The sequence below is a fragment of the Marmota monax genome, unplaced genomic scaffold (genome assembly GCF_021218885.2).
Source record: "Marmota monax isolate L192 unplaced genomic scaffold, Marmota_monax_Labrador192_F-V1.1 WCK01_AAM20220418_F8-fsc00207, whole genome shotgun sequence".
NCBI lineage: Eukaryota > Metazoa > Chordata > Mammalia > Rodentia > Sciuridae > Marmota > Marmota monax.
In genome coordinates this window covers 867,971-884,643 of record NW_026692713.1, presented here as the reverse complement: position 1 = coordinate 884,643, position 16,673 = coordinate 867,971, and the positions used below count along the sequence as shown (strand labels likewise).

The window sequence follows — 16,673 nt, the reverse complement described above, 5'->3', positions numbered from 1 at the left end:
AGAGATTCTGGCTAAACATCATTCAATATATAGGACATGTGTCTCAGCAAAGAATGACCCACTTGACTCCCCAGTACTGCAAACCCCCTCCCAAATAAAACCCTCCAGAATTATTCAGCCTAAAATGCTAATAGTACTAGGAGACTGACAAATCCTAGTCTCAATAGGAAATAGGGGCTATTAACATCCTTGTGTTATGGGCAGGGTGTAGGTGGCTTAGAGCATAGGTTCAGCATGGTGGGAGCTTAGGATGTGGGTGGAGAGGGGAGAAAGAATATGGAGAATTAGCTGGGGAGAGAGGCAGTGGCAGATGAGAACAGTGTGCTCTGTGTTTGGGACAAGCCAGGGAGGTGGTACAGCAGCAGGAAAACTTGGCCATTTCTGCACTTTGGAGACTGCTTGGGCCATTCAGAGGAAGGCAGGTGGGAGACACTGGAGAAGTCAGGAATCAAATTGGGCCATTGCAGTATCACATGTGAGAGGTTCTCAGGGTCCCAGCAAGCCATGGCAGGAAGCTCAGAGCCAGTGTCATGCTTTGGAAGTCTAGGTAGTGGGGCTAGTCCCAGCCTAGCCTCTGTGCATTGCCCCTGTGGGTCCCACAGCCATTGTCCTTGTCTTCTTGCCCTTTGAGAAGTCAGGCCCACAATGGTGTTCTTCAAACTTCTCTGGAGCCATGAAACAGATCAAGGTCAGGGAAGTGGTAGCCCTCCAGTCATAATGGGGAATATAGAGGAGAAGCTCCCTAGAGATTCCAGCCCCAAATCTGACTGTGACTCTGGGTTTTTCATAGGAGGTACTCCATTTACTGCGAGGGGCACCACAGGAAGTCACACTCCTCCTTTGCCGACCCCCTCCAGGTATGCTGCCTGAGATGGAGCAAGGATGGCAGGTAAGATACTGTGGACTCTACTGTCTTTATCTGGCTCCCAAAGTTACCTGGTCAGAAAGTCTTTTCCCTGTATGGTGGTCCTAAGAAGCACATTGCTACTTGTAGGAAGATTCGCCACCACCTCCTTCCACTGGGGGAAGAAAATAAGTAGCTCACAAGCATCAGTGAGTCTCCTTCCTCCTTCTGCTTCTGCTTCTCACGATGCTGAGGTCTTCTTGTACATGTTTATACATTTAGACTTTGGCCGGGAACCTTCTAAGGACAAGCTTTTTGGTAGACTGATCATCAGAGAAGAAACAAAAAGAATATACATAAATAAGGAATTAAGTGGAAAATAGGATGTATGCCTGCCCTCCTAAAGTAGGAAAGCATGAGGTTCTCCTAAGGCATGTGTGATCTAGTACAAAGAAAAGAGCCACTGGAATCAGGGAAAGTCAAAATTTTTACCTTGATGCTTATGTTAGAGAAACAGTACCACACACACACATACATATCTCTCTCTCTCTCTCTCTCTCTCTCTCTCTCTCTCTCTCTCTCACACACACACACACACACACACACACAAAAGAAAGACATTTATTTTAAGGGATTGGAATGTTGGTGGCTGTCCAGCCCCAATTCTACAGGGCCAGCCAAAACAGGCTGGGGCCTCAGGGAAGAGTGCATGTAGAAGTCCAGCTCCAGGAGAGTCTGGAGGCAGAAGTCCCTTTTATCAGGGTAGGGGCAGGAGGTGACCTTTACTCTCAATGCCTTCATCTGATTGGATAAAGCTCCACATTATGGAGGGTAATCTATTTTACTCAAATTCTACAGATTTAAATGTTAAGCACATCTGAAAAATATCCTCACAGCAATAACTAGACTTTATCTGTCTTTATCTGGCTCCCAAAGTTCCCAAATATCTGGTTTTGTGGGCAAGCTAATGTGAAATTCCCCATTGCTCTGTCCCCTGTGGAGTCCTAGGAAACAAACTCTTAGGCAGGTATTTGAGTGCAGGAGGTTTATGGGTCCTTCCATCTGGGACATCATCTGTGAGGAAGAGGTCAATATGGTGCAGCTGCAAAAATGGGCCTCAGTGATCCCCTTAGATCTATCCTGAATTTCACTCTGCTTTAACCAGCAATGGGATGTGGGCTGATCCAGGGAGGGGGCCTAACTTTGGCTGAGGGAGCTCAGCAGTGGTTCCTGACATTGTATAAAAATCAGTTTTTGGTAGCCTTTAAAGATGTTTATAGTGGGAGGGAGGGGAAAAATGGATGGGGAGTAATATTGGCTAAATTACATTATTATATTGTGTGCATATACAAATATGTAAAAACAAATAGCATCAGTATATATGACCATAAGGCACCAATTAAAAATATGGGTAAAAATATATTTATAGCATATCAAATGAAGAGGTCTATTAAACAGTAGTTTATGGCACATAAGTATGAGGTCAGGACTGGAAAAACTGAATTTGGAATTGTTAGCATATAGCCATCACAGAATGGCTTTAAGTGGTGGGGACAACATTAGGAAAGTCAAGAAGAGGACTGAGAAGTCAGCACCAGGCCTCAACACTGAAAGGTCTTGTTCAGAAAGATGAGGCAGCAAATGAGAATGAGAAGAAGGCCTGAGAAGTGCTAGGAGAACCACACAAGGGTGCAGATGACAGCAAACCCCACGTATGTAGAGTAAATAAGTAAGGAACCTTCCAATAAGGAGGAAGGGACCAGAAGTCTTGAGTGCCCATTTGTCTTCTGCAGTCACACATCTCACATTAGCGTGGTCAGAGGCTCAGAGCATATGTGATGTCCACGAGTCGTTTCACTAGAAACTGGAATTTAGATGAACTATCTGCAGGTGGAGTGGAGTGGACTTCTACATGCACTCTTCCTAGAGATGGAGGTGGAGAGGGATGAGAGGAAGGAGCATAGGGGAGTTCTTTGTTTTTGTGGTAGCAAAAAATGGGGTAGAGTCCTTTGACTCTAGGCAGAGTCAAAGGAAAAGTGAGAGCATGGTGGTGGGAAGAGGAGTGACGGTGATAATTAAAGAGCAGCAGATCCTGGACTGGAAGCCTTGAAGAGTGGAAGGACTGCGGGAGAGAGTGTCTGAGGACTGGGAACAGGAAGGAGAGCGAGGGTTAAAAAGATCTTGAAGGTCCCCCCAAAGAATACAAAACTGTGATAACTGTTCTTTCTTTTCATTTTTTTCTCATCTATTTTAATTTTTGGTACATCCATTATAATGTGCAAGTCTATCCATGTTACGTGTTTCTAATTTATAATTAATAAATGTGCACCTCTCATTGTGGGGATATAGACAGTTAGAAGGGCAGGGAATCCTCAGGGGTGGGATGGTAGAGGTGAGGACAGGGCTGTGAGCTCAGCCAGTGTGCTCACTGGGATGTAGATTATGGATTAGAAGTGCTGACCTAATTTTTAGGCAAAGGTGAAGTCACGACTGTCAAACAGTTATAAACATGAGCACCTGTTAAAGATTTTCTTTAACTCATTGAAAGAGGAAACTAGGCAGATGTTAAAACTGATTCAACAGAGATTTCAAAGAACAACACATTTATTCATAGAGTTGTAAAATAGCTCAAAGGCCACGAATGTGGCTAAAATCAAATGACTCAGAAGGTTGTGCTATGCATGGTCTTTTAGAAACACAGACTGTCCTTCTATAGAAGGTTGAGTAGTGGTAACAAGTCATAGCAGGTTTTCAAAGTAAGAACCTAAAAATCCAACAGAGGTACAAGCAATAGAGGTGGATCAAGTCATGTTTGGAGAAGAGGGGTTGAGACCCAAGAAAGAGCCTCATGCTGGAAGGCAGAGAAAACTCTTTTCTTATTGGAAAGTAAGATAAAATGTCACATTTTTTCTTAGTTTTTCTCCAATTTTCATTATGTCTAAATATTGCAAATACTGTAGTATCCCTTCTTCAGAAGAGATATGTTTCAAAACCCCCAAGGGATGCCTAAAACCATGTATAGTGCCAACTCCTGTATATCCCATCCCCCCATATGACCTGCAGCATTACCACATAGTACCAGAGTTAATCTGTCCTTCCATCTTTTATGTCCTGATGCCTTTTTGCATCACTACTCTTGTGCCTTTTGGCCAGTATTAAGTAAAATAAGGGTTATTTGAACAGAAGCACTACAATACCCTAATAGTTGATCTGTGACCAAGATAGCTACTGAGTAACTAATGGGCAGGTAATGTATACAGCATGGATACATAGGAAAGAGATGATTCATGGCTTGGGCAGGATGGAGCAGAATAGTTTTGAGATTTCATCATCCTATTGAGAATGGTGTGCACTTTAAAAGTTATGAATTATTTATTTCTAGTATTTTCTATTTGATATTTTTAAACTTTAGCAACTGAAAATGAAGCCATGGATAAAGTGGTGTGTGTGTGTGTGTGTGTGTGTGTGTGTGTGTTTGTGTGTTTGTAATGAATTTCTCATTACAAAATAATCAGAGCTCACATTTATTGAGAGTTTTCACTGTTCCTACACTAAGGTGCTAGGGATAGGACTGAGTGTGTTGCTGTGGTTCAGGAGGAGTAAGTGGGAAAGCTTAGATCTTGATGGAGGGGTCTAACCCCAAGGTCTATCTTTTAACTGCTCTGACCTACAATCATGAAAAAAAGCCTTTTATTTCTCAAAGAGGCAAGTTTTAGAGTTTGCTCAGTGTGCACCATGGAGCCAGTAATCATTAGCATTTCTTTTAATAGATATCTGCACTCTCAGCAGACAAAGAACTCACCAGGGCAACATGTACTGACTCAGAACACAGCCCCAGCCTGGACCAAGAGGACAGATGGAGGGACAGTGCCTCCCTGGATGCAAGGGAAGGCCTGAATCTCAGGCCAGAGTCTTTTTACAAGGCCACCAGTGAGGCACAAGGAGGCCAAGACAGACAGAAACTATGGGCTGGGTCCTTGACACGTCCTCTGGAGTCCCATCCTCATTTATGTAAACTTCACCAAGAAATGGAGCCACCAATATTGGCTACTTCATTGGAAAATGATTTGAGGCAAAACTGCTATTCTGTGTGTGATATCAGGAGACTTGGAAGGTAAGACTAATGACATTTACAGACATTTTGTAAATTGCATGTATTTCATTATAATCAAGCAATCAGTAACTAGGCTCAGATGCTTATTGTGTCCAGTATTGTTCTAGACATTTGGAAGGGAAGCAGAAAGAAGAGGAGCATAGTTTTTGTAACCACAGCTTATGAGATTTGGGGGAAGCAACCCACCTAGACCAAGATTGTCCCCAGTATGTCCTGGAGAACACAGAGGGCAGCCTCGGGTTTTCACAAAACTTTGTCTTATACCATTCATAGCCTTTTAAAGCCTCTAATAGTGGTAAGAAGTTCTTGCAATATAATTCTTTATTATCCACACCACCTTTAAAAAAATCCATCTACATCTTCAGAAACAGAGTAAAATTTTCATGTTAACAGCCATTTTTGTTCCTATCCATCCTTAAGTATTTGTAGTTTACTACTGTTCTCATGAAACACACATCTTTAGTTAGATAAGTATTTATTATATACCCAAAATTCTAGGGAACTTGCTAGGAGCAGAGAGTGGAGTACAAATGCAAGGGGGCAGTTACTGCTTCTAGGTGTTTGCCAACTCAATGCCTATGCACCCAACAGGCAAATAGCAAAGAGCAGTAGTTTGTGTTTGACACTATATAAATGCATTGAGATTAAATTGCTCTAATTTATGGTCATCCTAGACAAGAGACACGAGTAGATAAATAGGACTAGCTGCTGATATGAAGAATAATCAGCCCTTCATATGTGTGGGTTCTGCATTGTGGATTCAACCAACTATAGACTGCAAATATTTGTAAAAATTGCATTTGTACTGAACATACACAGATTTTTTTTTTTTGGTCATTATTCCTTAAACAGTATGGTAACAACTATTTACGTAACATTTCCACTGAGTTAGGTATTATGAATAATCTAGAGATGATTTAAGTATGTGGAAGGATGTGTAGGCTATACACAGATATCTACTACATTTTGTATAAGGGGCTCCAATATCTGGGGATTTGGGCATCTGATGGGGGGGTGGCGCTCTGAAACCAACCCCCTATGTATATTGAGGCTCCACCGTATGAAGCAGCAATAAGCATACAATTAAGCCTTATGAGAGACATGACAAACAGAGTCCAGGCCCACATTCCCTCAAAGCAACCTGATTCAATCTTTTAAAGAACAGTGTGTCAGCCAAACAAAACCTAACTAGCTTGCAAAGTAGAACAGGGTGGGCAAGCACATTAATCAGTGATACTAGTTTCAATTGTTTGATAATGAACATATAAACCTATGTGTATTTACAGTTCCTTACAATTGCTTTCTAGGCAGTAATTGATATACTTGATAAAATCATAAAAAGAATAACCTATGGAGATATATCCAAGGACAATCATTAACATGCTCTTGTAGGACATATAAGAATTCTACCTCCTATAGGCATGGGGCTACTATTTTGAATTATTAAAAATCTTATATCCAGATAATTTGGGGTGATAAACCCTGTCATCTGGTTTCTAAAGTAGTTCTGGATTTACATGCAAGCCCAGACATAAAATTACCATGTGCCCTTAATCCAGTATAGTTGATAGTTACTAAAAATGCTATTTTCAAACTAATTACTAGGTATACAGTCAATACTTCATTCACAGTGTCATAGAATATCAGATTGTTCCATATAAAGATGATCTAACCTAAACTCATTTTCCTTGCTAGAATCTGTTCTATAACACTCCACAAGAACGGGACCCAGCTTTTGTTTGAATATCTCCAGGAATGCAGAACTGGTTACCTCTTGAAGTGACCCATTTGAATATCATAGAGTTGTTGATCACAAAGTGCTTCATTTTATCAAGATGAAATCTATTTCTTTATTTCTTCTACTTGAAAATTCTGACACTCATCTCTTCTTATCCTTTTCTCATTAATTTAATTTTATTTTTTGCAAGAAACATCATATTATTTTGTTTTTCTGATTAAATTTGGCTTTCTATCCCTGCTTACAAGGGCATACCAGATGTCCAAAATCTGTCATTCTTAGAGGGGGTTGCCTTTTTAGAATCACATAAGAGTCCCGAATGCTTGTCCAGAATATTCTAGTAGAGCCTCTGCACTCACTTCGTTTCCACCCTTTGCTGATTGCCCTGGCCCATATGGTCCACACAGCCACGGCAGGCAGCCTCAGTGTTGTCAGCACTGCTCCCTCCATAGCCCTCACCTTCTCCTTGCACTTGCCTCTTGGTGATGGTTCTGGCTTTATTTATTTGTTTATTTTCGTTCTCCCCCCACAGGAACCTTTTCTCCTCTCTGAAAGAAAAACTCAAATCATGACAGCTTTTCCTCCAACAGTACATTAGCTCACATTTAATGCACAAATAGCAAGTGACTGCCCCCTACCGGAATGAAAGTGTGGCACAAGCCCAGCAATCACAAGGCAGTTCTTTCAACTCCTGAGAAGGATGGGAATTAAAAATTCCAAAATAAGATTGTGGTTCTTTGTGGATCCACTTAGAAATATCTTCAGTTTTGATGCGGCTGTGCCAGGCCAACTGCCTCTTTGTTTCTGGTATCTATGGGTCAAACTTTCTGCAGTTTACAACAAAAAAGCATAAACTTCTAGATCACATATCTTGGTTTTAGTTTTACTACTTACTAGTGTGCCTGGAGAGGTGATGGCCCTGAGCTGGAGGCGTCCCCGTTATGAACAAAGATCACAACCATTGCACAGGACATGTGCAGATCAAAAGAAATCACACATCATAGTACTTGGCACAGAGTAGGGACTCAGCACAAGTCTGTATTTTTTCCCTTTCTAGCTAAAGGACAGGCCTTGTAAATTGAAATTCCCTGCAAAGTACCAGAACTTACCATCTACTGGGTGGCTACTTCTTAACCCCAGATGCCTTCCAGCACCTCAGAAAACTCAGAATGTCACAGAAAAGATTAGATTTCATTTTTCCTTCTTTGTTCTCTTCATTCTCTGTTCAGAGATTTTTGTCATGTAGTCATGGATCTTTGTAAGCACAACATCAGAAAGCAGTGCAGTCCATTTTCACAGAGGATTGTAGGGATTCTGTGCCTATTAGGGGCAGGGCTTGGCTGGGGAAGCATTTGCATCTTTTTAAAAAATTGTTCTAATTAGTTATACATGTCAATAGGATGCATTTTGACATATAGTACACAAATGGAGCGCAATTTCTCATTCCTTTGTCTGTACATGGTGCAGAATCACTCCAGTAGTGTAATCAAACATGTATACAGGGTAATCATGTCTGTCTCATTTTACTGTCCTTTCCATCCCCACAGTCCCACCCCTCCCCTCACACATCTGCATATTATTCAGGGTTAGTTTCTAAGGTTTGGACATAAGGTGAAAATCACATTAAGTTATTTTGCCCTTGAATATCACTTTGGAAGATATGATGTTATGTGCTTCCTTAGTGTGGGAGCAGAACACTTCTTTGTTTGAGCCCCAATGCAGTCTGGAGGCTTGCATCTGTGGGCCATACTCTATGCGAACTATGTATCTTCAAATCCTGGGCTATAGGAACTGAGACTGAACCTCGGACATGGAAGATTCCCTTCTCCCACTCAATGTGTACTTCAGGGCTTATACTCATTGGGTGAGAAGTTAGACACAGCAAAATGTTTGAGGTTCTCTCTTTCTCTCTCTTTCTTCCCTCTCTCATGTAGCACATGTAGTTGAATTGATGTAAGTAAAATGCATGTAAGTTGAGCAAATGCCATTTTGTAAAATGATAAATTTTTATGGCCATTTAAGAAGCAAAAAAGAAAAAAAAAGCTAGGTACAGTGGCATATACCTGTGATCCCAGAAAATTGGAAGGCAGAGGCAGGAGGATAATAAGTTTGAGGCCAACTTTGTCAATTTAGTGAGACTCTGTGTCTAAGTGAATAAAGAGCTGGAGATATAGCTCAGTTGTAGAGCACCCCTGAATTCAGTCCCCAGTATTGCTAAATGAATGAATGAATGAAATGCAAAATAAAGCAGAAGTCCTTGAAATGAACCCAAAGTGACTCTACAATGCCTTCTGTGAGAGGGCACTGCTCTTGGAATAGTAAAGAATAATTAGCAGGCTCAAGGAGCTGCCAGGCCAGCTGTGACAAGAGTAGCTTTTGGGAGATGAATCAGCCAATGAACAGAGCAGGGCTATCACGCCTACACTTCAATGAGAGTGTGGTTGAGGGGAGTGAGTGAGGCACAAGCCCCGATAGGACCAGCAGTAGCCTAACAGAGCGGAGCCCATAGCAGGCTCTCAGCACTTACAAGACCCCCTCCCACCAAGACATACCTCTCTGACAACTCCAAAATATTGATCTCCGTCTCAAATTTCATTTGAACTTCAAATACAGCACTCCATTAGACCTCTCTACTTGATGTCTTAGAGACATTGCAAACCTGACTTGCCAAATGCTAAAGGAGCGAAGACCCAGAGCTCCCATAAGCATCACTAGGGCTAACAGGACATGCGAATCAGACCCAATACTGGAAAGCTAGAGAAAAAGCTAGAGAAAAGGCTGAAGTTTACATGAAGAGATACAAAATTTAACTTTTTGTAAGATTAACCACAAGTAAATAGAACAATTATATTGTAATAGCTTCTTATTTCAAATCTGAAATGCTATCTTCTAATTTGTCTTCCTCAAAGATGGAGATGATTTTGGTAATCCAGATCTTTGAAGAACATCATCTGCTATGGAAACTGGACTTGGTGTCTTATCTCTGCAAATAACCTATCATGAGCTGAATCTCCAGAATAATTTAACTGACCTCAGAGCTAAATTAGGGTTCCTATTCATAGAAATAGCTGCTAAAGAGCTGCAGGATTTTGGTGGGATCCTGTCTGCTTACATGGAAGAGAGATGGTTGGGCAGAGGGAGCCCAGGGTGGATCTCCAGATCTTCTTTTAGGTACCATGTATCTATCAAAGACTCCTTTTGGATAGCTTGGTAGACAGGAACAAAGGTAGGAGCATTCAAGTTAACTAAATATACCTGGGGGTGAGCAGAGAACTCTGAACACATTGACCCCTTCCGTTGCTTCATGGGAGCCCTGCTACATTCTCCCTGGAGGTCTTAAACTGGCTTCAGGTCCCAGTGAAGAACTCTGACCCTGTACCTGGTCTGTCCACCTGCCAAAACACCTGGCCTTGCTCTACTGTCTTTATCAAATTCCTCAGATCTCCAAGTCTTGCCCTTTCTAAGCAATAGGCTCCACCTTGGAGCACACACAGGCCTTTCTGTGCCTCTTCTTTCCTTGTTCACCCTTTCCCATGCCCATGGTGGAGTTCAAGGTCAGATCTGCAAGAGTAGCTTGAGTGTGTGCAGAAGAGTGGAAGCAACAGCTGTAGTTCTTCATAACTTATAGCAGAATGAGGACAAGGATCTCTCCATGGGGACCACCAAGACCTACCTGGAAAGGTTGATATCCTTCTAGGTCTATGTCTAGGCAGGATCAGAAGCTGGAGCCTCAAATCAAAGCTAGACTCCTTATCAGAAGAGATAGAGCAAGAAAGGTGGTAAAGGTGTGGTATGGACTTTCAGAAGGCTCTAATGGCTGGTGGGCAGCAGCTTCGTGCCCCCTCAGGGTGGGGAGTTTGGCCTGGGCCAGCATGGGCAGCAGTCTAATTTTCCTGGATGTTCTTATGTTTATATGTGATTCAGACTACTATTTTTAAGTTTTGAAAACATTTTTTTTCCTCCACACATTCAGCAATTTTTACTTTTCTTCCTCATCCCACCCTCCAGCATTTGTTTTTTCCAGCCAGGCATACTCCTGTAATCCCAGCAACTAGAGAGGCTGAGGCAGGAGGATCCCAAGTTTGAGGCCAGCCTTAGCAACTTAGGGGAGACCCTCTCTCAAAAATAAAGAGGATTGGGGATGTAGTTCATTGGTAAAGTGGCCCAGGGGTTTAATCCCTAGTACCAAAACCAAAAAGAAAATGAAAGCTTTTGGTCCCCTTGAAAGTGAATGTTTCTCTTTAGTCCGTGCAAAATACAGTTTCTTTTCTATATACACAAGTGTGCTTGCATTTACATGGAATTCACTGCCGCATATACCCTGTAGCTTCTATGAGCAGAAATGATGTCCTTTTCACAGCAAAATCAGGTTGTGACCGATGCTTTCTGGGTGTTCGGGGTTTGTAGCCATTGGTAAGTGCTACAGCTGATTTTAAGAGAGTCAGTGTGGGAAACGAGAAGGGAGGGAAGGGACACATAACAAAGCCAACCTATTGAGGAAGGAGGCTGAGAAAAGAGGATTTGTGTACTTGGTGAAACAAACTAACAAATAAATTAAATCTCTATGCTTTTCTCTTAGATTTTCCTTCTCATCCTCTCTAACCAGACTTGCAACAGATATTTTCTGAGCACCTTCTCTGCATGTCTGCAGTGCTGTGCAAAGTTCCCTGCTGTCTGCCTGGACTGTTCTTTCTAATCAAGGCATGTGTGGCAATATTGGGGTAGTCCCTGGAAGGCTCATTCTTTCACCGTTGAGTCTGCAACATCAGATAATGGGTTTTACTGTTCTTCTGCTTCCTATGTCCTTCCAAGACAGGGAGTAAATGTCACTCCAGCTGGCTGCCTCTCGAAATAGGCACTTTTATTCAGCAGTCAGAAAAGGACCTCATATATGCAGAAAGTGCTTTGAAGGTCCCCTGCTTGAGTCACTCCCAGTCTCCTTTGTTAGCTTTTCCAAGTAATCCCTCTGCTGAAATCATAATCATCATAATAGTCGTAATAATAGCATCTTTCACTGACTGAAAACTCACCCTGTGCCAGGATCCATGGAAGATATATATCAGAATTATTTAATTTAAACATCCTAACAATCCTATAAATTTGTTGACTTTCCAGTTTTTGCAATGAGAATATTAAAGTTCCAGAGAAATTAATAAACTCTGTTTATCTTGTGAAAAGTTGATCCTAGAACTGAGTCATAGTGCTGCTCTCAATGCTCTGCCCTCTGTCAAGTCCCGTGTGGCCTCTGGGGCTTGGTAAGCTGTCCCCTGCTCATGAAACACTCAGCTGCTTCTGCCATTGCACTTACTGTTCAGACTGTATCATTTGTTTGCTGCTCTTTGGTCTTAAACTGATGCTACTCCAGCACAGGTGCCATGCCTCATTCTGTGATTACTTTCTGATGCCCGGAGCAGTTTCTCGCAGGAGCTGTTTGAAGTCTAGCTGGGTCTCATGTGTCATATCATGGTGCGCTTCCTGCAAGGCAAGAGGAAGCAGGGTGAGGATTTTCTGACTGAGACTGGAAGGACACCCATTTCTGTTTTCTAGTCCTGAACTGAATAGGGATGATGAGGAATGTGACGTACATTATCCACCTGAAAGCCCTTCCCCCACCTCGGAGGATGAAGAGTACCTGACGATCAACTCTGTATTCGAAGACGAGCTGCCCTGTGCAGACTGTCTGGAGGCAGATTCAGGGACCATTCCTTTGCCACAGTTCTGTTCTTGGGGCCCTCTCCCAGAGTCTTTGCTTCTGGAAGGGTCCCATGAGAGTGACAGTGAATGGGAAGACCTGGAAGAGCCTGTGGATACAGATGATGGTGGCCTCAGGTGGGTATCAAGCTCTCTCTGGGTGGGATGAGGCTGAACTCTTCCCCTGGGGCTCAGTATTTTCAATCCACTTGGGCCAGGATAATGGACCATGGCATGACTAAGTTCCTCCGTCATCCACTGGGGGGTTGTCTTGGCAGCTGTTTTCATTGAGTGTTTCCTACAGTCCTTGTTCCATGACAAATACCTACCAGACAGGGACTGCCATCACCTTCATTTTACCTAGGACATTTGGGGCTTCTCCAGGGTCAAATGGTGAGTAAATGACAGAGTCAGGCCTGGTCTCCCCTCTAAGGCTATGGGTTGAGAGCCTTCTGTGCTGCCTCCAGCATATCACTTGGGCCTCTCCCTTTCTGGGGGCTATATGTCAAGGGCCAATTCCTATCTTGTCTCCTCCTGCCTGCCTCTGGCCTAGATGTATTTCAGAAAACAGTCTTGTTGTCACATAATGGGGCTCTTCTTGTTGAGCTGCTGTGACTGGTTATAGGTTAAAATCAAAAAAGTTTATTAATGCAAGGATCCCCTAGGAGCTGGGACAGGGTCACCAAGCTGGGGTAGGAGCATATGATGAAAAAGAGGCAGGAATAAGTGTAACACAAACCATCAGACTGGGTGGAGAGGAGGTTACATTTTTGACAGGTGGATAAACATCCCAACATTCTGATAAAGTGTATATAATGTGTGCAGTTCCAGTGTAAAAAGATGCTGAATATTCAAGAGACTTTCACATAAACCTGTTTCTAAGGCATATTGAAATTGACCAAGGCATTAGTTTCTAAAGATTCTGGTATAACTGAAACACACTCATTTTCTTTCATCCCATTGTGTCCCAGCCACATTTCCCTCCCTGGCTATATAAAAGGAAGTTGGGCCACCACAAGTGATTGAACTGGATTCTCAGAGGAGAGTGGCAGGCAAGCTGATAAGGGTGGATATTTGAAATTCAAATATGATGATAGAAGTGCTGGTTCTTATCTGAAATAGGAAGCAACACATTAATAGAGGGGATGATGCTGAGGCTTTGAAGGCAGTGCATGGGCATTTGTGGGAAGTTGGAAACCTTATCAGGGTAGGAAGGCATATTATGGATTCACAAAAGTGTGGAGCAAGCAGGGAGCAGCTTATATGTGGAAAGCAATCTTCCTGGAGGGGCTCTTTGAAGTTTGGGAGCTAAAGGAAGGAGGCTGAGCAATCTTTGGGCCCCACAGTGAAGCAACTAAAGACCACAAATGTCAGTGCTTATGAAAGGTCCTACCAAGATCTGCAACACCAGGCAGCAGAGAGCAGAGCAATGAGGAGAGGACATTGAGGAATGGGTTCAGGTTCACACTATTAGATCCTGTAGCAAATGATTTTTAAACTAATATGCAGCTGACCACCAAATGGAGATAACCAAACCACTTCATTCTGTTATTGTGGGTTAGGTGACAATGCATGCCACTTGTTTAGTGTAATACTCAGGAAGTATTAGCTATTTTTATCATAAATGTAAAGGGGAAACTATTTCAGTGAGATTATGTAACCCTTTGAATGCATCCAATTCTGTTGCTTTTTTCCAAGGAGACAAAGGAATTAGGCATGCAGACTTGTGCCCTAACATGAGGTGTGGGATAGGTGTGTGTGGGGGGGAAGTACCCATCTAGGAAGTATCCATCTAGGGAAAGTGTGTCAGGATCTAGGTGGACTGACTAGTCCTCAGCTGTGAAAGGTGGATTGGGATGTAGTTAGGATGAGTACTGTCATAATCTCTTATCCTGCACAAAAACAGAGAGCAATTTTCACCCTCACACGCTGCCATGCTAATAGAGGGTAGTGTGCAGGCATTGAATGCTCAAAGCATGAGCTCTAGGCCTGGGCTTCAAGGAGTGGCCTGTTTGCTTCAGGAGAAATGTGTTTTGATATCTATCTGTATCCTTTCATCAAGATTTCAGCATTCAGAGCTCCCGTCCCCATCTAAACTTCTGAATATTCTTTGTATTTCCTAAGTGGTCTCTAACCCCCCAAACTTTAAGGCTATATACACTTGTTTGTCCTGGAAGTGAGGAGACATCTTGGACAATGTAGAGAGGACTTTTCTTATGGATGGAGTGGTGTATCCTTTAAACCTGTATCTGAAATTATTTTGTTTGATCCTTTTAGACATTTAGACAATAATAATAGAAAACTAGTATGATAATGTAATTTTCCCATCAATTTTGAATGGTATTTTAATTTCTCTTTTATAATGGAGTTAGAACACTTATTTAATTTGTCTAGGATCATATAGCAAGGAGAGATGAATTCACACTGGTGTATTTTAAAATTTCCTCTAGAATATGTGTTTCCATGTGAATTTATATAATATTTATGTCTCTCCACCAAGTGGCACAAAGGTTACTTTTTTTCTTACAAAGTATTTCTCTTTTGTGAGGCTAAAAACAACAATAACAAAAAAACCCCCCAATAAATCCAAATGCCCTAACCAATCAGATTTCAGGAAGGCCGCTGGCCAAATAATGGAGCCACCCATTAAAAGCTGCTTGTCATTTTAGGTGAATATAGAGAATGATACAGTCTCCTGAGGCAGAAACTGAGGTCTGCGAGGACATCCTTTGACAGAAGAGCCCACAGATGATGGTGGTCCACAAAACATACCTTCCTGGTCCCTGAGAGGACAACTGAGGGTGGAGCGCCTGGCCCAGTTGTTAAGAGCTCACTTTTAAAACATCATGCCTATCATTTCCAAGACTCATTTTGAACGATTCTTAGCTCTAGGATTTACATCAATCAAAGCTTTGTATGCATGAGGATGGGGTGGCTTCTTCTCATGAAAGGAGTTGGGAATAAACCTTTTTCATCAAGATTTCAGGGTGCAGTGGTGCACACCTGTAATCACAGTTACTGTGGGTGGGGATGCTAAGGCAGGAGGATCCCAAGTTCAAAGCCAACCTGGGCAGCTTAGCAAGACTCTGTATCAAAATAAAAGACTGGTTGTAGCTTAGTGGTAACGTGCTTGTTTAGTGTATGTGAAGCCCTGCAATCCCCAGTAATTAACTGAGGCTCAGTCCCCAGTATTTGAAAGAAAAAAAAAAAAAAAGTAAGGTAGGGCAAAGTCTTTGCACACTTTCTAGGACAAATACTAACTTCTAGTTTAAATTTTTTAGTTTCCTATTGGTCAAAGGAGTTTCTATTGTTATCAAGTACCACCAGTTTGCTGAAAGGAATCTGCTAAGAAGCTTGATTCAAAGGCCATGGGGGAAATGTGTTTTGATATCTATCTGTATCCTTCCTATACAACTTCATAGTTATATACTCTCTTACAGAGACTTTTCCTTTTGTACTTAAACACAATTCTAATGATTATATGGAAGAAAAATAAGATAGGAACATCTAATAATAAAAAGAGTGAAGTACTAGATCTAGCATTGCTAGGTGTTAAAACATTAACTGTAGTATTAACAAATGCACAAAAGAAATATATGTGGCATATCACAGTGCAAGCTACAGAACATACTTGAGGATATACCCAGATCATACAATGGGGAAAGATGAGGCCTAGTGAAGGTCTAATGTGGAGAAAAGGGGAACAGCCTCATAGGTACAACTGGAAGAGGGAGAGATACAGAGGGAGAGATACAAAGCAACAACAACAAACAAAAAGCAAATATGAAGGTTTTAAAAAGGCTGTGCTCTAAAATCTAATTTATGTATTCTTCTAATTTGTACATCCTTGTGTGCTTTTGTTTTTATTCTTTCTGTTCTCTTCATGATTGAGAAGATTTATAGATCATGACTTGTTCTTCTTTTAATAAAAAAAGTAGTTTTCCAACCTTATTTCAGATTTTCTCATAGCCTTATGCACTGATACACAGTTCTGTAGCCTTCTATGTTAGTATATTTGTCAAGTATGCAAAGAAGTGAATAACAGGATTTGCAATTTTGGTACCACTTGCATTCTGCTGAACTCTGGTCATTTATTTCCTCTTTGGACAAGAAATGAGTGGATATAGAATCAAATGAATCTAGACCTTCTCCTTACAGAAAAGGACTCCCTGGGACCCACAGACCCATTTTGAGTTGTGTCTCATAAAGAACATGTTAATTTGCTTTAGGCGGACTTGATTGTAGCCTCCACTTGCTTTCTTCCAGGGTAAAAGTCAGAATGAACT

At 41.8% G+C, this 16,673-nt stretch overlaps 1 protein-coding gene across 2 annotated transcripts in view; it reads left to right on the top strand.

Moving 5' to 3' along the window:
• Window positions 1–16,338, top strand: part of Frmpd2 (FERM and PDZ domain containing 2) — a 135,405-nt gene extending 119,067 nt beyond the window's left edge. For both annotated transcript variants that reach the window (XM_046446775.2, XM_046446776.2), the window contains 4 exons: window positions 791–889; window positions 4,615–4,958; window positions 12,244–12,525; window positions 15,057–16,338. In XM_046446775.2, the coding sequence (XP_046302731.1) occupies window positions 791–889; window positions 4,615–4,958; window positions 12,244–12,525; window positions 15,057–15,060 (729 nt within the window). In that variant the 3' untranslated portion in view covers window positions 15,061–16,338. The remainder of the gene's footprint in view (window positions 1–790; window positions 890–4,614; window positions 4,959–12,243; window positions 12,526–15,056) is intronic.
• Window positions 16,339–16,673: the final 335 nt, after the last annotated feature.